The sequence below is a fragment of the Lepisma saccharinum genome, chromosome 10 (genome assembly GCF_977018435.1).
Source record: "Lepisma saccharinum chromosome 10, izLepSacc3.1, whole genome shotgun sequence".
NCBI classification, from domain to species: domain Eukaryota; kingdom Metazoa; phylum Arthropoda; class Insecta; order Zygentoma; family Lepismatidae; genus Lepisma; species Lepisma saccharinum.
Window position 1 is genome coordinate 41456511 of NC_139238.1, and position 20323 is coordinate 41476833.

The 20323-nt window shown below is 38.5% G+C and overlaps 1 protein-coding gene across 2 annotated transcripts in view; it reads right to left on the minus strand.

The window, feature by feature from the left end:
• LOC145993881 (mediator of RNA polymerase II transcription subunit 12-like) overlaps positions 1-20323 on the minus strand; it is a 224189-nt gene that overhangs the window by 106397 nt on the left and 97469 nt on the right. For both annotated transcript variants that reach the window (XM_083129754.1, XM_083129753.1), the window contains 3 exons: positions 15194-15649; positions 11791-11916; positions 10943-11017 (listed from right to left, as the gene is read on the minus strand). In XM_083129754.1, coding sequence (XP_082985880.1) covers positions 10943-11017; positions 11791-11916; positions 15194-15649 — 657 coding nt within the window. The remainder of the gene's footprint in view (positions 1-10942; positions 11018-11790; positions 11917-15193; positions 15650-20323) is intronic.

Here is a 20323-nt window from a genome sequence, read left to right on the forward strand (position 1 = left end):
ATACCTTCATGGTGTTTTTAAACTACTGTTTCAAATTGTAAGTCACATGGCTTACGCCTCTTCGTGAGAGTTTGATATCTTGAAAGTTATTTTCCATACCCCTTTTTTTTTATTTTAAGGTAAGGATTTTAGATAATGGAATTTTCTCCGTATATACTGAAGGGTGCATAATGACCATAAGTGGCGACGCACCAAAAAATTAAAATCAATCAATCTCACGTGACAGATACCGATATATTATAGCACCAAAAATTGGCATTATCTTTTTTGACTTGTTAGTGTTACGTTTCCCAAAATTCGCGTTTTTGTTTTAGAACATTTATCTGCCAAACATACCGAAACTTAATACTTCATTGTGCTTTTAAACTATTATTTTAAATTGTAGGTCACATGGTCTACGTATTTTCGTGACAGTTTGATATGTTGGAACAGATTTTTGAGGAAGTAAAAGTAAAGTGCTCCCCTGCACTTTTCCATGAAGGTGTATAGGGGTGTGGAGTTAGGGTCCCACACTTTCTTGATCACGGCTGAAGGTGGGGGTGATGTGATCAGCACCACGCTCCTGGCTACCTTTATCCCTCAAAGTTTCCTCAAGGTACCAGCTTCGTATGATGCTGGGCGGTCGCCGGAGCAGTTTGAATAGGTGGAAAACATCCCGGTTCTCCACCGCAGGGGATCGACCCCGGGTCTCTCGCATAGTAGTCAGACGCCCTAACGACTGAGCTCCATTATTACTGGCTCGACAAATGCCGACGGTGCGCACTTAGCTTGGTAATTCAAAACATATCTTGTGTGACACATACGAAGATGTGGCTCCCGTGTGACGGTAGATATGCACTCGATCTCCTGTTAGAACCCTGCCACTTTGCTCTGTGATGCAAATGGTTTTGATCGTGGGAAATACATGACTTAATGTGTCTGTCGGAATTATTCCATGTTCATATAACTCTACAATTTACTCTTGAGTAAAATGTTGGAAAACTTGCATGTTCTATGTACACAAACATGGCCTAGAAAAGACAAGAATGTTGGATTTCATGGAATTTTTCGTTTTTTAGGACATTTCTTTACAAAAAATCGTTAAAAATGCCAACAATTCGCATTTTATGCCAAATTCGCATTATTTCGATATTTCAAATGGGCGAAAAATGTGTCCAAACATCACTGCACATTCCTAAACATAACTTCGCAGCAATTACCATTTTTCATGGTTTTGGCGTTTGCGAAAAATCAATGTCCCTACTAATTGGAAATTACTTTCTGGCCACCCCTCATATAAATAGTAGATGGAAAGTGAAAATTTAGCAGGGCTGGCAGAGAAAATTCAATCCTTGAAGAAAGTGATTTGCTTTTATGATTGAATGAATCTAGTAAATATGATATTAAAATATTTACGTATTTATTATTAGTATTTTGTTTCATAATATTGGACATTAACGTTACCCTGTGAGAGATTAATGACCATCTCTCACGAGTTTAAACAGACAGGACAGAGAGTGGCGTTAATTTCAATGCAATACTAGTGTTACAGTAAATTTGAGGTTGGGAGCATGCACTTGCCAATTTTTATAACGTTCACCAATGCAGATTTATGTTTAACTTTTTCGTGATAGTATTCAAAATATATATCCCGTTTGGTTGAATTCTTCTTGATATCTAAGAATAGTGCATGTCATTGTAAACGTATGTTAACTTGTGCGAAACCAGTAATACATCAGGATGATGAAAGAAGACCTTCATAAGCACTGCTACATTAAATAAGGTGAAGTGAGCCAGAAGAGTAATAAAATTCCAGCCGCATATTTGCAGTATAAAGCTCTTCTTGTTTATGCATTCGATTTTTGTTGGATGTTGCAGTCCATGCAATTTCTGTCGCATGTTGTAGTGAGATACCTTGTCAGGTGGCGATATTCAACAAAAATCGTATGTATCAATGGAACCTATTTGTTTCCATGTTCCTTTAGTTTGTCCAACAAAATGCCTTACTACGTGACAAGTCCCCTTACTACTCCCATATGGACAAGAAAAAAATATAATTCAATGCATTTTCCACGTAATATTTAGAGGCTTAACCTTTACTACCCCAATAATACCATATGGTATCATCCGAGTAACGTCGTACTGGCCTGATGATACATACCATATGGTATAATTGTGCTGATTACGAAATGAATGTGCTTTTTGGACGTTCATACTCTTATGTTTGGGTGGAAACTCTGACACAGGTCTGGAGCAAGCCTGGGAAATTCATATTGATGACCAACCTCCCCCTTCTCCCCCCCCCCCTCCGCAACATATCCATTCCACATTTCCGAACAGAGTTTCACATTTTGGCTCATTATTCAATTTGTATGGCACCCAGGAACATGAAATATGTTTCAATCTCTTTGGAAACGTCCATTCTTTGAAGAGAATACTAAGATTTGCGCCTTCTCCCTAAAATAGCGGGAGAAGAGGGGGCAAACTTCAGATATTTATGTTTTTTCCATTGAAATTCGGTGGTCGCGCCCTCAAACCCCATTCCTCCGTTCGACAGTCTGAATTGTACACAGTTGCATGCTCTGATGTTTTATCTGTAAAACAAAACTTATCCGAAGTAGATTGCTCCCATAGTGCCCGAGTTATAACAATTCTCCTCCAAAAATGCAAATTACGTATTTTTCGTAAAAAAAAAAAATATCACATTTTGGCTTATTATTCAACTTGTATGGCACCCAAGAACCTGAAACATGTTTCATTCTCTTGATAAATGTCAATTCTTTAAAAAGAATACTAAACTTCGCGCCTTAGTCCCAAGTAGCGGGAGAAGAGGGGGCAAACTCCAGATTTTTATAGTTTTCCATTAAAATTCGGGGGTCGCGCCCCACAACCCCCCCTTCCTCAGTTCGGCGTTCTGAATTGTACACGGTTGCATGCTCTGATGTTTTAGCTGCAAAACAAAACTTTTACCGAAGTAGATTGCTCCCATAGTGCCCGAGTTATAACAATTTTCTGAGCAATATGCAAATTACCTATTTTTTGTAAAAAACAGTGTTTCACATTTTGGCTTATGGCACCCAAGAAGATGAAACATGTTTCATTCCCTTTGGAAACGTCCATTCTTTGAAGAGAATACTAAGGTTTGCGCCTCATCCCCAAAATAGTGGGAGAAGAGGGGGCAAACTTCAGATTTTTATGTTTTTTTCCATTGAAATTCGGGGTCGGGCTCCCCCAAACCCCCCTTCCTCGGTCAGGCGTTGTGCATTGTACACGGTTGTATGCTGTGATGTTCTATCTGAAAAACAAAACTTATCTAAAGTAGATTGCTCCCATAGTGCCCGAGTTATAACAATTTACCTCCAAAAATGCAAATTACATATTTTTCGTAAAAAAAATCACATTTTGGCTTATTATTCAACTTCTATGGCACCCAAGAACACGAAACATGTTATGTTCTCTTGAGAAATGTCCATTCTTTGAAAAGAATAATAAAGTTCGCGCCCTCTACCCAAAATAGCAGGGAAAGTAGGGGCTAACTCCATTTTTTTGTTTTTTTCTTTGAAATTCGGGGGTCGTGCCCCCAGCCCCCCTTCCTCGGTTCGGCGATCTGAATTGTACACTGTTGCATGCTCTTGTGTTTTATCTTAAAAACAAAACTTATCTGAAGTAGATTGCTCCTATAGTGTCCGAGTTATAACAATTTTCCTCCAAACATGCAAGTTACATATTTTTCGTAAAAAAAATATTACATTTTGGCTTATTATTCTACTTGTATGGCACCCAAGAACATGAAACATGTTTCATTCCCTTGAGAAATGTCCATTCCTTGAAAAGAATACTAAAGTTCGCGCCTTCTTCCCAAAATAGTAGGAGAAGAGGGGGCAAACTTCAGATTTTTGTTTTCTTTATTGAAATTCGGGGGTCGCGCCCCCCAAACCCCCTTCCTCGGTCCGGCGTTCTGAATTGTACACGGTTGCATGCTCTGATGTTTTAGCTGCAAAACAAAACTTTTACCGAAGTAGATTGCTCCCATAGTGCCCGAGTTATAACAATTTACCTCAAAAAATGCAAATTACATATTTTTCGTAAAAAAAAATAATAATCACATTTTGACTTATTATTCTACTTGTATGGCACCCAAGAACATGAAACATGATTCAATCTCTTGAGAAATGTCCAATCTTTGAAACTAATTCTAAAGTTTGCGCCTTCTCCCCAAAATAGTGGGAGAAGAGGGGGCAAACTTCAGATTTTTGTTTTCTCTATTGAAATTCGGGGGTCGAGCCCCCCCAACCCCCTTCCTCGGTCCGGCGTTCTGAATTGTACACGGTTGCATGCGCTTATGTTTTAGCTGCAAAACAAAACTTATCTGAAGTAGATTGCTCCCATAGTGCCAGAGTTATAACAATTTTCTGTTCCCGTGCAGAGTTCCATAACGATATCTTTAAATAAAAAAATTTAAAAAGTCAATGAAGACGAAATTCCCTGACATTTCCCTGACTTTTTTTGACACCTCAAATTCCCTGACTTTTCCCGGTTTTCCAGGTTTTCCAGGTCTGTCGCCACCCTGGATTAGATCCTGTTAACACCAAAACAGCTGGATGCCGAATTACGAACGAAACTTAAAAGCAGACCTGCTGAGCATTACCTGTAGACCGCCAACTTTAAATTTGCCTGGTTGTGTGGTGAATTGTAGTGTGCAACAGGCAAATTACATAATTGATCGAAGTAAGTGAACGTGCCAATAAACGTCAGATTCGAAAGCGAGCAGTGGAAATACTTGAAGAGTTATCTCCTCACAAAAGAATTTGCATGGCACATAATTCAGAGACTTTGAGTACTGGAAATATACTCAATACACCCAATCTCCAACAAGATAGTGAGTTGGAAACTCTGAAAAAGAAATTAAAATGTGCTGAAGAACAAATAAAGAAACTGCAGTGCTAAAAAAGTAAACAAAGTAAATAAACAATACAATTGTTTATTACGTACATAAAGTGAAGAATTTACAAATTAGCAACAGTTAGTAAAACTTCACAAATCACAGCAATCTGCTTTCAACACACACAGCACAGAACTGTAGGATTGTTGGTACCAAACGCAAGTACTATCGTGAAGGACGATGGCGGTTGAAGTTCTGTGCTAATAGTACTGGCAGATACACAAGTGGGACACTTGAGATATGAAGTGCATATCACTGGCAAACACAGCTCTGTGCTGTGTGTGTTCCAATTATATGTGCGTGTTCTTCCTATGCCATATTTACGTGATTTCGGGGTCAGATCCCCACTTCAATTTCTCCTCATCTTGACATTTGAGGGGGCTGGGTTTGCCCCCTAAAACAGTTTTTTAGCCGAAACAGAAAAACACGTATTTCTTCCTTTGGGCCCCTCTATACACCTGCCAAGTTTCATGGAAATCGGAGGGGGACACTTAGATAACCTCCTTTGTTAGTCACAAAAGCAGACCGAAACTGTTGTCGAGAAGTGGTATTGTAAGTGCATTAGAACAAGAAAAGCTTACACCTACATGTATGAACCTACTGAAGATTTTTCAAATCGTTGAGCAAATGGAAAATGCATTTTGTTTACTCGTATACAATTCTCGTGGCGATTTAAGAAGGAAATGTTGAGTAATGGGAACAATGAGGACATTATTACTTTCCAGGTGTCCTATGATAAAGAAGGAAATTATAGGTCTCTTTTCAAAACTCGGACATACATTTGTATCAGACATTTAAATTCGAAAATTAAACAAAATCGAAGTCAGGTCAAGAAAGATAAAAAATGGCTGTTGTCTAATTAATGCCAACCTGTAGTCGGGTAGGACTGTCTTTGGAGGGAAAAGCTTGTGATCTAGTTTACATTAATGTATATTTGACTTTGAGAACAAATGAGAAACATGTACTCAATATTTTGTGTGTGTTGACGCTTCACGGGATATAAAAATTCATCTATCCAGGCTCTCAAATGAAGCGTGAACAGAGTGTGAAGTGAAATAACAATAGTGTTTGGATTATTATTTATGTCTGCTACATGTGCGCAGTGTGTGCACTTTTTATCTATTTCCTAGCGTCTTGTTTAATGCTTCTTTCCTGGACATGATAACTCACATTTATCAATTAATTTTAACTTATGCAGGATAGTACATTTTCTCTCTCGTTTGTATTTATATTTTGGTATGTAGTATTGCTTTTCTGCAACTTTTGAATTATGAAACATGAAGTTGTAATGTGTCGGCCCCAGTGACTTATCCACCAACTCCGCCCTAACACCCCACACATTTTTTTAAAAAGGAGAAATTTGTGGTCATTTTGGCTCTAAGTATACCTTTTTACCCTCATACTCCCCTTAAATAGAAAATTCTGAATAAACCTGTGCTCCACTCCCGAGCCGCCTTTCCCGCTTTTCATTACATGTTATTTCTATTGGTAGAGGATAGTTAATTTTCAGTGACACAATTTACTAGATACAGTTTGCTCTATACATATACACACACACACACACGCCAGAACATTCATTCGATTTTTAAAACATATTTTATTTTCAAAAACACGGAAGAAGTGTGAATTCCTATACCGTTGCTGGTGCTCGTCTTTGAGATATCCCGTGGCTGACGTTATCCGTGGAGGTTCACGAATGGTTCCGATCTTTTCCAAACGCCAGACTGCACCTCCCTGATTGGGACTCCATCTCAGTTATGTTCATGACCAACGTATGAAATATCGGCCTTTTCATGTTTTATCTTTTGTCGTATGGACAAGATATTTGGGCAAATGCTGATGTATGGGTATCAGCTGATATGAGAGGTATTAGTATCGGAAAGCATCAGTTGGAATTTATGCACTGATACTGATTGATACTTTTCTGGTGTTTTGGTCTTCACAAGATCCACAAAAATGCTGCATGGCACTAACTATTTGATTATCCTAAATTTATGTAAAAATTCAGTTTGTTTTTTATTTTGCACCAGTCATGTGTGAAAAAACAGGATTTTGATTACATAACATGCATTTTAAATTTATACACAGTATAAAAAGTATAAAAAACTTACGTGAGTGAGTATAATAGTTGTAACAATCCTATGCAAATGACGTTTCGTGAAGCTATGCTTCGCTTCTACAGGTTTTCTTATCAGTAAATAAAATACTTCATCATATATATAAATAAATCCAGGATTAGGTAAAAAAGGGTATTGGGATATAGAATGTAAAATTACAAGATGTTAAAAGTGCCATATAGGCTAGGAGATAATTCTAAAAGAACGGTGTACTCATACTACCATACAGAATGAATGACTACTGTAGCGTATGAGTGCTACATCCCTTCCAATGTGAACTCCACAGATTCTGAAGCAGCGTGGGTCACTTCCGGCGTGACAAGTAATTTAACAGACTCTTCACTGTTTTTTCCCCATCGCTTAAACATTTTGATCCAGGTTTCATCCAAGTTGCTGTCATCCCTATTTGTTTTTCTCCCCTATCAACACAAATATTTACAGTATAAAAAGTATAAAAAACGTGGATCTGTGGAGTTCACATTGGAAGGGATGTAGCACTCATACGCTACATTCTGTACGGTAGTATGGGTACACCATTATTTTAGAATTATCTCCTAGCCTATATGGCACTTTTAACGTCATGTAATTTTACATTCTATATCCCAATACCTTTTTTTACCTAATCCTGGATTTATTTATATATATGATGAAGTATTTTATTTAATGATAACAAAACCTGAAGAAGCGAAGCGTAGCTTCATGAAATGTCATTTGCATAGGATTGTTACAACTATTATACTCACTCACGTAAGTTTTTTATACTGTGAATGTATTTAGTGAATAAATGCATAAATTTTATATTTATGATTAAAATCTTTAATATCTTAAAAGCAAAACTCTTGATAGATTGTTGCATATAATTGGGATGGAATACTTACACACTAATAACACAGGGCCGCATGGGTTCTGTTGTTTATATAATTTTGGGTGTTTTAAATGTATTTGGATTTGCTGATGCTGAAACTGGCATTAGTTTTCTCACATCACGCAATAATTTTTTAAAATTCACGATTTATATATGTGGTTTGTGGTATGCACGTTTCAGTGCAATTGAAGTGATTGTCGCTAGATGTCACTGGTACGTTTCAAAATTATTCAACAAGTAATAGAGACGAATAAGCTTTAAATACAGAGACTTTTCTTTTATTTAAATTAATTCATATGTTTCTTACTAATACTATGTAAAACATTGATATATCATGTGAAATTAATTTTATATGTAACTGTCAAAAGTCCTAATTTGCTTCCATGATACGTTGATCTCCTACATTAACATTTGATTGCTAGGTGTGGTACATTACTGTGGTGTGGCCATGGCATCTCGTGGTTGTATGAATAGCTCAGATGTGTTTTGCTACATCTGCGGTGAATTTGATCTCCAGGTACAGAGACAGGAAATTACAGATTTTGTAAGAAGAGCATATTACGCATACTTTAAAATGAAACTAGGAGATCAAGATAAATTGTGGGCCCCACACAAGGTATGTAGATCATGTGTGGAATCTTTACGAAACTGGAGCACGGGAAAGCGGCCATCTATGCCATTTGCAATACCCATGGTGTGGAGGGTGTGGAGGGCAGCCTCAGGATCACAGCAATGATTGTTACTTCTGTTCCTGTGAAATTGTAGGTCGAAATATTAGAAACAAGAGGAGGATAGTGTATACCAATATTCCCTCTGCAATGAGACCTGTGTTGCACAGTCCAGACTTGCCTGTACTGACACCTCCATCAAGTCTTGAGTGTGTAAGTGATCCTGGTTCACTAAGTGATTCAGTGGAAGGAAGTGAAATGGAAGATGACATTTATTACCCACTCATGGATCTCGTGACCCTATACCGTTCACTCAAAGTGAACTCAATGATTTAGTTAGAGACCTAAATTTATCTAAAGAATCAGCTGAGCTTCTTGGTTCCAGACTTAACGAAAAGAACTTGCTGGCTTGTGGAACAACATTTTCCTGGTACAAAACACCGAGAAAAAGAGTTTGAGCCTTATTTCTTGAAACAAGATTCTATCTTGTTTTGTTGTGATGTGTCCGGTTTGCTGACTAAGTTAAATTTTCCTTGTCTTTCAACTGATTGGAGGCTATTCATTGACTCGAATAAAAGAACTTTAAAATTTGTTCTGTTACATAATGGGAATAAGTTCCCCTCAGTTCCTATTGCTCATTTTGTGTCACTAAAAGAAACCTACAGCAATATGAAACTTGTTCTTAATAAAATTAAATATGTGGCCGCGGTGGCTCAGTCGGTAACGCGTCTGACTACCATGCTCGAGGTCCCGGGTTCGATCCCCGGCCGGTTCAAATCCGGGAACTTTTCTAACGGTGGAAGCGGCCCCGGCGCCCACCCAGCGTCGAATAACATGGGTACCTGGGGGAAACCCTGGGGGGTAAAGGCGGTCAGGGGCGTGATGCTGATCACATCACCCCCACTCACGACCGGATCAAGAAAGTGTGGGGCGTTACCCCCACACCCCCTATACGCCTTCATGGCGTGGTGCTATGCACAGGGGAACACTTTACCTTTACCTTTATGAGGACCATGGTTGGTTGGTGTGTGGTGATCTTAAAGGTTTGAGCATTTTACTTGGACTACAATGTGGATATACGAAAATGCAATGTTACATCTGTGAGTGGGATAGTAGAGCACGAAATTACCACTGGGAAAGAAAAGAATGGCCAATACGGAAAACATTGAACCTGGGTTCAAAGAACATCGTACAACATCATTTAGTCAGTCCTGAGCAAGTTGTACCTCCCCTCTTCTTATCAAATTAGGGCTGATTAAACAATTTGTGAAGGCACTTAACAAGGAAGGACAATGTTTCCAGTTCAAATGCAACAAATTTCCATCCCTGTTGTACGGCAAAGTGAAAGAAGGTTTTTTGTTGGACCAGATATTAGGGAATTAATGAATGATAAAGACTTCGAGGAAACAATGACTGTAGCTGAAAGAGATGCTTGGATAGCATTTAAAAGTGTAGTGTTGAACTTCTTGTGGAACCACAAAAGTCCTGATTACAGAGAAGTTGTTGAGAATATGTTACTTAAATTTCAAGAGCTGGGTTGTAACATGAATCTCAAATTACATTTTTTGCATTCACACCTTGATAACTTTCCACAAAATCTCGGTGAATTAAGTGGGGAACAAAGGCGAACGGTTCCATCAGGACATGAGGGATATGGAGAAAAGGTGTCAAGGACATTGGAGTATTAGCATAATGGCCGACTACTGTTGGGCATTGAACAGAGAAACGCCAGAAGAAAATCACAAGAAAGTTAGGAAAGCTTACAGAAGAAAGCGTGCTAAACAGAACTGAAAAATATGTATTATGTAATTATTTTCTTGTGTGTATATTATATACTGCTATATGTCGTTTTCTATATTATATGGGTTCTTTGTGTCTGTCTATATTCATTTTAAAATAAACATGTTGATGCGTTTAGTGTGATAAGCTACTTATTCTGATTGAAGAAAAGAAAAATTATAATGAAACAGTATGCAGTATTGGACAAAGCCCAAATTTTGAAATTTGATTTGTAAGAAAACCTTGCGTGATTGAGAAAAACGAATTTCATATTCGTGATTAGCATGGCACAAATAATAAAGTTCACCTATTAAACAAAAAACAACATTAAATTGAATTTAATTTGCGGCCCTGTGTAATGATCAATAATTTAAACAATTGTTAATTATTACAATTTTCAAACATCAGTATCAGTATTGACGGGAATTGATTGGTTCTAAGTGGTATCAGCTCAACACTAGCATACACCCTTCGATACCAAAGGAACTCTGGAATTATCTCCATACTTGCAATGCAATAATACATTTGCCTAACCTATCTATACAGTTTTGCTGTATTATAATTAAGAGAAATTAGAACTATTACAACGTACCTTCATTATATGCTTTGACAAGTGAAGGTAAGGCAACGTGGACTACAAAATCTTCTAACGAGAAACAGTGACGTGCTGTAAATAAAGAAAAAGCACATTAATAAACAACAACAAAAATATACAAGTTGCATTGTACTTCTTCTTACAAACTATAACTAACATTGAATTTGTATCCACTAAAGTACGCAAAATTGACAGAACATAAATTTGAACTGTGATAAAAGATGAATCCCCCTGATTGTCTGTCTGTTTCTTATTTCTCATAGTGGTTTATAATAAGTTAACTTTAAGTACAACACTACTTATTTGTAGTATAGAATGACTAAAATATTATCATAAAATCGTACTGCAACAATACCACTTTTGTGCTATTCACAGATAAGACGACAGCCAGGATAATTTACTTCTCTCCATCCCACTGTTACACTGTCACTATGATAAACTATGCAAGCATCCTCCCATTTATAGCAAGGATTGAACAAGTATTACCTCAAAAAATGCTCTGTCTAACAAATCAAGTTTGCCCAACATTATTGAAAATAAACAAAAAATAAAAATGAAAGAACATTTTTATATTAAATACACCCCCACAAAAAAAAAAAACTAGTTAGGAGAAAAACATGAAATGTGTCTTCAGTTTTCAACCCTAGCAAGAATAAAACATCTAATTTCCCTGATTTTTCTAGCATTTCTAGGTTAGTGGGAACCCTGTCTCACCTAATAATTTCCACTTCAAGCACTCTCCTGTAATGCCTTTAAATTTTTAAAACGTTAAATAATCACTATCACCGTGAATCAGCACAAGTATCAGTTATGAAGTCATTTCAATGAGCTAGATGTAAACTTACCTATCAGAACTGATGTGAAAACAGCTAATGCATTATGGATTGAGAAATCCTGCACATCAACCTGAGCCAAGACATCAAGAAAGAATGATGTATTGTTGGATGAGCAGCAAAGGGCTGCCAGAACACCTGGGAAAAAAAGTCACATTAGTGAATTTGCCTGCAGCAACTGAAACATTGAATAAATACTCCCTTAACCTATACTAAACCTATTAAAATATATTATAAAATCTGAATGAATCAAATCTTAGTTCAGGGATCATACTCATTTGCCTGAACAAAAATTTTGAGACTTTGCCACCAGAACCTTCTATTTTAACTTGCTCTAACACTTATGAATAAATAAACAATTTTCCACTTATATTTATTGGTATTTCTAGAACAAGTTTAGTTTTAACACAATATTTCAACTGTTTTAGTCTTCACCAGGTGAGATAACAATGATGTTATGTGTGATGTTGGGCTGGCATATAATTTTATCTGTTTTTTCATTGTTTTTGTATGTGTAATATTTTGAGTGTAACATTTCAATTTCTTTACCAATAATAAAATGCAGAAATAAGCTTCTGGTTCAAGTACTGAACAATTCCTTAATGTTTAATTTTGTTTTCTTTTACAGTACTTATAAACTTACACCTTTTTACCTCATGATCTTCTACCATTCATTGTAGCACTCAATCCATTTTCATCCTGCCAGAATTGAATGTACTTGCTTAAAAATATATATTCACAGCCTTACATATTAGAGCACCGAGTTGGATAAGTATGCTATTACAGAATGTTGCCCACGATAAAAATAGTCGACTTTGAACCTCGCTAGTAAATCCCCTTGCGCCACCACCGATTGTGTTCGATGTGATAGCCACGGGCTTTAGGTACCAAAATACTTTAATTACAGAGAAGCACAATAGAGAAAATGTCACGAAATGGGTATAATTCCCAGGATTAAAGCCTGTGTCATGGTATGTAGAATTTTTGGAAATGCTCCCTTCAACTGCATTTTGATCTTCTGGAATATGTAGAAGTCACAGGGGAGCAGATCTGGTCTGTATGCAGGTTGTGGGAACAGTGGAACATTATGAGACTAAAAATCCCGTACAGAGAGAGCAGTGTGGCTGGGTATGTACGTTGTCATGCTGCAGGATCCACAATTGTGCATCAATGAAAACTCAATGAAGGAATCCTTGCTTGCTCACCCCTCCTTCCATCGCAATTATCCTTACAGTTGCTTTTCTGTCCCTCACTAATGCACAACTCATTTTCTCAACTGCTTGTGAAGGGCTTACGCAACAAGTACCTTGGACCAACGACAAGCTAAATCCACCCATGCAGTTTGTAATGTTTCAAGCATTTCAGATTCATCTCCTTAAGTTTTATCCATAATTTGATGACATAACTTTGTTCAATATTACCCTACATTTGTCTGTGATGTGGTGTACTAACATGAAGCAATAACAATACCAACACTGGCCCAAGTCAATGGTACCACCTCCCATGTACACTCAACTTCCGGCATCGCCAGGTGATGTTGCCAAGTCGAGTGGTACTGTACCATTCTCGTTACTTCTGAGGCAGATCTCGTTCAAAATAATAATAATTCAGTGATACTTGCGAAACGACTATGTTAATCTCGGACTGATTTCTGTGACACATTGCCACCATTCACAATTTGGCTGATGTTCATTTTAAGCCAACCATTATTCTCAGATAGACTAATTGGGACTGGGCCTTCTGTTTAAAGTGGGAACTGAACCACTATGTCCTCACTGGGAATTGAACCTTAGACCCTTCAATTTCAAAGTGACAATGTTAGTCCGGCTAATAAATTTATAGGTGTTGAACATACTAGGGCAAGTAAAAAATTATCCGTACTTTCACCATAACTTTCTTTAGGTTGGCCACACTCTTTTCAGCATGCACGTGCTTGTGCTGAAAGGTGGTACTCTTTGGCCGAGGTTTTATCTTAATCACTCTATTTTCCTTTCTTTTGTAACAGAGTAAACATGGCCGCTCTGCTTGCAGTGTGCGCCAAGGTAGACCAGAGATCCCCCCTTCCCTTGGGCATGCCACTGATGACTAATTTACAGAGGACATGCCACCTCATCTACTGTGACCTGTCGGTTCATCAGAATCAACTCTTAAGCTTATTCAAGCTTCCTGTCAGTGGTGGAGGTTGATGGGCATACTACTCCTGCTTTGTGCTTCACACTAGTCTGGACATTTTTAAACCTCGCCATCCACTCATACACACTTCTACGTGGTAGAGCACTGTCCCCATATTGTACTGAAAGCCTGCGATGAATTACAACCCCTGACACACCTTCAGACTAGAGAAATCAGATCACTGATCTCTGTTCTTCCTTGGTGCACGCTACCAGCAGCGTGACCATGTTCACTCTGTTAGAAAGGAAATAAAAATGGAGTGATTAAGATAAAACCTCGGCTATGAACCCACAAGAGTACCACCTTTCAGCATGCGAGCACTGAAGGCAGTATGACCAACCTAAGTTATTGTCATTGTATCTAATGATATCTGTTTGGCGGTTACGCGGAGATAAGTAATTAACTCTGATAAACTTACTTTTCATTTCTCCGCATAAATTTCTTTTGCGATCGATCTTTCGCAAGACAGTACATGCCTGACAAAGCCACCAGACGGGTGGTGAAATCGATCGCCAAAGAAATTTATGCGGAAAAATGAAAAGTAAGTTTATCAGAGTTAATTACCTAAGTTATTGTGAAAGTGTGGATAAATTTTTGACTTCCCCTCATATTTGTCAGCAAGTATCCCAGAATTCTTATTTTATTCAAAGAAGCAAATTGATCTTGCAATGTTAATTGGAGATTATCCATTGTCTAGTGGTTTTTTCTACACTTATAAATTGACATTATGCATTGTTTTGTTTTAACACTACATTTGAAGAGAGCACCTCATGTCAATTCATCAGATGAACACAATTTTTTCTGCCGGGAGTGGTGACAAACTACAAGAGACCTGTGATTTTACTACAAATCTGGAGCTCTTAACAAACAACTCCACAGCAAACCTCCTCCCCCCCCCCCACATATAATGTAGATTGCCAATGTAGAACCATTGTCACTAACATTAACAGAATTACAAGTAGTGGTGTAGATTCATCAGTGGTTATCTAATAAAAATAAATTGATTTATTGTTGTTGATTTGCGTTATTTTACTTTGCTTTTTGTGCCACGTTTGGCTAATTTGCGAAGATGGGGATGAGCGATGATATGATGAAATTGATGAATGGACACTCACAAACATCCATGCCCAGGGGAGGATTCGAATCCGGGACCCCTGGCATCGTAGCATGATGTGCTAACCACTCTGCCATGGAGGCTGGCTAAAAATGAATAAATAATAATAATAATAATAAAAAAAATTACCTAGCCATTCCGCTGACAATGCATTGCAACAAGCCGTAAGTTCAGCACACAATATTGCCAAGTCATTCAGGCGGTCATTATCTGTCTCACTGCACACTGCCATTATCGCATTGCACACAAAACTGTATCTGTTAGTCGCAGATTCTGCCAATTGCCTTGCCATTTGCGACTCTACTTTCCTACGAGGGTTGCTCACTATGTCACTCATGAACTGTGAATTGAAGGCATGGTTCGAAGGTGCTGGCTGGAGAGAGGAGTACAGTGCTGCACGTATCTTTGGATAGGCGTTGGAGAATGGCTCACAATGTTTAGACTTGAGGAAACTGCATGCTGTGTACAAGTCGTAGAGATATGCAAGGATGCAACGTTCAGCCGAACTACAGTCACCGGGGTTTGTCACATGTTTTACCACACGGCATAGTCCTTCAAAGACTGAAGATGTGTGATCCAGAGATACTGTGAAAGAATGAAAAACAAATAATTAAGATTAAAGAGCTGAAATTGTAAAACTGAAACAAAACTTGTCGCAAAAATAATACAGAGATATTTCAAATTAGTTACTTAAAGAAGGGATGGACAAATAAGATTTTTGACACTACCAACCAAGTACAAAGATAAAATTACAGGCTATTTAGAGATATTTATCTAGGCTTTCAGGAAAAAGCACTTAAGTCCAAAAATACAATTTTGCAGCACAGTTTCTTATGGTCATAATTTTCATAGCAGACATGATATACGTACATGTTGGATCACAACTGTTTAGAATCTTTACACATGCATACTATAAAATTATACTTAAAATATTCTCTTTAATTGATTCAGTTTGATGGATGATAGCAACAGAAAATCGCAGTTTGTGACTTACATGTCTTTTCCCTGAACACCCTAAATGTCACTATCGGTAATTTTATCGATATAATCAGTGGTAGTGATAATGCTGCTACCTTGTAATCAAGGGGGTCTTGGGTTTGGGTTTCATTCCCAGTGGAGGCACATTACAGTGGCTCAGATCCCATGTTAAACTGTCGGTCCAGTCCCAACTAGCCAATCTGAGAATAAGTGAACTTACAACAAACTTTGTTAAAGCAAAAAAAAGCAAATTCATTTGTCTGAAAGTAGCATTTATTGATTGAGGTTTTTATTTTATTTTAAAGTCCAAGTGGGATCTAAACCACTGTGTGTCCCCACTGGGTATCAAACCGGGGATGGTAGCCATGTTGCTACCACTATGCCATCGGGTAGGTGAAAGTAATATTTATTAACTCCACAAAAATGCTGCCATAAATACTTCAAATATAGTGCATAACTGGCACAAAATCATCAAGTTTAAAATCTAGATTCACAGGTGTCATTCTGCTTCATTCCTTTGATGTATGATACTATGCAGACATGACATGAAGACCTATGGTGGTACAGAGCACACACAATGTTGTCTGTGGTTCCCTCAAGCATGATCAAAAGTTATTGTACAAAAATGTTTGATTTGGTTTATTTTACTTTGCATGTATGCCACTTTTGCCTAATGGCGAAGATGATAATGAGTGATGAGATGATGAAGGGACACTCAACACAAAGAACATCATGCCCAGGCCGGGATTCGAATGTGGGACCCCTAGCACCATAGTGTGCTGTGCTAACCACTCCACCACACAGGTCGGCTTGTACAAAGATGATTCAGGACTGTATCGCAAAGCTCTTCCTCAAGCTAAGACCATGAAACCTTCGCTTGAATTTCTTCTGTAATTTTGGGTATAGAAATAAATAAAGCTAGTTTAGTATAGAGGGTGTCACTGTAAAACACTGCAAAAGTTTCATGGTGTGTAGCAGACATCAAGACAATCTTTCTAAGTAATAATTTGCTCAATGAGGGTTTGGTTTGAAGATATGACCCACCCCTTGAAAAATACCATTTTATATCCTATTTGTATGCAGCCATGCAGCAGACCAATAGTTGAAGTTCCTGTGTTTAGCCCCCCCCCCTCTTTTCCACCAATCATAAATCTATTAACATCCTTGCATTATGTTGTACTTCCTACTTTGTGCATGGAAATTTTCCATAAGTTTGTGAATCAGTTGGACAACATCAACCTACGTACTGACTATTTTCAGTATGATGGTGCCACCTGTCACCCCTCTGATGTCAATATGTTTGAAATTCTGAAAGCTCATGGACTCTCATGGAACTGCAAGAAAACATTCAGCAGGAAATCGAAGCTGTGACTCCCACCACGGAGATGTGTGTTCAGGTGAATCTTGGTGCTATGACCATTTTCAATACATGCTCTGAGTTTATCATGCTTCTCATGCACCAAAGTATGTCTGTGCCAAATTTCAAGGAATTATGTCTATTACTTTGAAAGTTATATGGAGAAATCAGAGACCAAGAGTGAGGGAAACACCTTCTATGAAACACTCAACAGACACTGGGCAGTTGTAGAAAAAAGTTGGTGCACATGGGAGAAAGTATTGCATATTAACCTTAACGGATGGAGCCTTACACTCTTGTACTCCCGTTGAAGATGGGAAGTGGCTGCATGCTTTTCAAACTTGCCGGGAAAGAAAAAAAAATCGTAGCTCAAGAACTAATTGTTGTAGAGAGATTACATTCACTTTGGGCTTTTAGCAGAGTTAAAATTTGTAAATTGTGCCTCCCATTAATTAGTGTTCAAGGAAGAAGAAGAAAATTGAATTTTATTCAAACAATTGGCATACCCCTGTGCCCCCTCAATAGACCAAAGTGAATGAAAACAATGTGGTATGTAGCGGTGGTACATTCCTACAACCATGAAAGTTTCCTTCGAATCAGACCGATAATACCTCATAAATAACATTATGTAAAGTGGCAGTGTTGCCAGCTTCGGGACAATGTCCAGAAATTCGCTTACAGCGTCGGCCTTATGGATGCTGGATGGACCAAATTTGGAGGGAAGCACAACAAAAGACCACTCTATGAGGATATCTAATGCTCATGGTGCAACTTTGAAGAAAAAAAAATATGGCATTCGGAAATTTAGCGCAATTTCGGAAAATTTTGACCTTTGGGTTTTGCCCCTGCTTCTCCCCTAGACCCTTAATTGTAGGATGCTACTTAAAATGTTGCTTTTTACTCATTCTTATATTTAGAATTTAATTTTTTCAAAATGATGCAGTGGTTGAGCAATTATAGCCTTTTACCTTCAATTTATCCCATAGGAACAAAATGGAAACAAAATAACTTTTTCAAACGGCGTTTGTTAATAATAGTAACAATCGACATATTGTTTTGAAATTCGAGTACGTAGTAACTTTAGAGGTATACTAATGAACAAAAAGGACAGAATTGAAATATAGTGTATAGTTTTCAAGAAATGGTGGATTAATTGGTGCCGTGCGCTACCCTGTTGTCCGGGTAAATTTTAAAAAATCTGGCCTTTGCCCCTGCATCCCCCCTGAATCCTTAATTGTCAAACATTGCTTAAAATGCTGCTTTTTACTCATTCTTGCTTGTAGAATTTAAATTATTCAAAAATATGCAGTAGTTTTAAATTTATAGCCACTTATACCACGTGAGGCACCTAAAAGTACCACCTGAAATAGCAAAGAAACCAGAAACAGTAGCGATGTGAGGTTTGCGGGAAACAATAATATCAAATGGGGCTCGTAAATCGAAAGTATGGGGTCGAAAAATATCGACAAATGGGGCATCTGGAGCAAAGTCATATTTTTTTAAATGGAACGATATACAATAACATGCATAATATAAAAGAGCACACGCAGAGAAACACAACGCCGTTGGTCTCATGCATCTACTGCACATAGCAACGAAGATATGGCCATGTGAAAATATGTAAACAAACTAACAAGTGGCCCACTTGACCGTCAGTACCACGGCATGTAAGACTTCTCAGGTGCCTGACAGAACTGCCTTTACGCAGAGCAAGTTTTGATAGCAGGTCCACGAGATCGTGTTAGTTCATAGCAAGCAGTCGTAGTGGTAAGAGCAAAGATTATGGTGTTCACAAACATAGAAAAAGCGGACATGATCCTGATTTATGGGGAATGACGAAAGAATGCCTCAGAAGCCTACCGTGTGTACGCAGAGAGATATCCGGACAGACGACAGCCATCTCGACGTCTGTTTGGTAAGTTATTTATTAAATTAAGAGACACCGGAAGTGTAACACCACGAGCACGTGTGCGGAACAAGCCAACTACAGGTGAGGCAGGTGCAACAAATGTTCTCGCCGCTGTTGCTGTGAATCCGCATGTTAGCTCCCGTGAAATTGCCAGGGATGCTGGGATGAGACAGCGAAGTGTATTGCGCATTCTGCACACACACAAGTTTCACCCATATCATATCTCCCTCCATCAGGAACTTCACGGGAATGATTTTGTGGACCGTGTTCGGTTTTGCACATGGTTGTTACGACACGACACACCTGATTTGTCACGTATCCTCTTCACTGTTGAGGCAACTTTTACCAATCATGGAAATGTCAACCTAAGGAACATGCACTATTGGTCGGTGACAAATCCACATTGGCTTCGCCAAGTGGAACGCCAGCGCCCATGGAGTGTGAACGTGTGGTGTGGTATAGTGGGTGAACATCTCATTGGCCCTTTTTTTATACAAGGGACACTGAATGCTGACCACCGATACATACAGTTTTTACATGAACTGCCTGTACTATTGGAGGACATACTACTTCAGACAAGGAGGGACATGTGGTACCAACATGACGGGTGCCCAGCTCACAGTGCAAGATGCGCTACAGCATGTGTGGAAAATACATTTCCAAATCGTTGGATTGGACGTGGAGGGCCTGTCAAATGGCCGGCTCTGTTCCCCAGATTTGACACCGTTAGACTTTTTCCTGTGGGGAAAGCTGAAGGACATTTTCTACCGGGATGTGCCAACAACTCCAGAGGATATGCAACACTGCATTACTGCAGCCTGTAGGGACATTCCCTACGAGATGCTACATTCTGTGCAACGATCTTTGCGTGGGCACCTCGTTGCCTGTATCGCAGCTGACGGCCACCACTTTGAACACACACTTTGACAGGTTTTCGCTTCTTACGCAGTGGTTCTTCGACATACTGCCATGGTCAATTTCATTATGCTGTAACACTGTCAAATACATGGTGCTG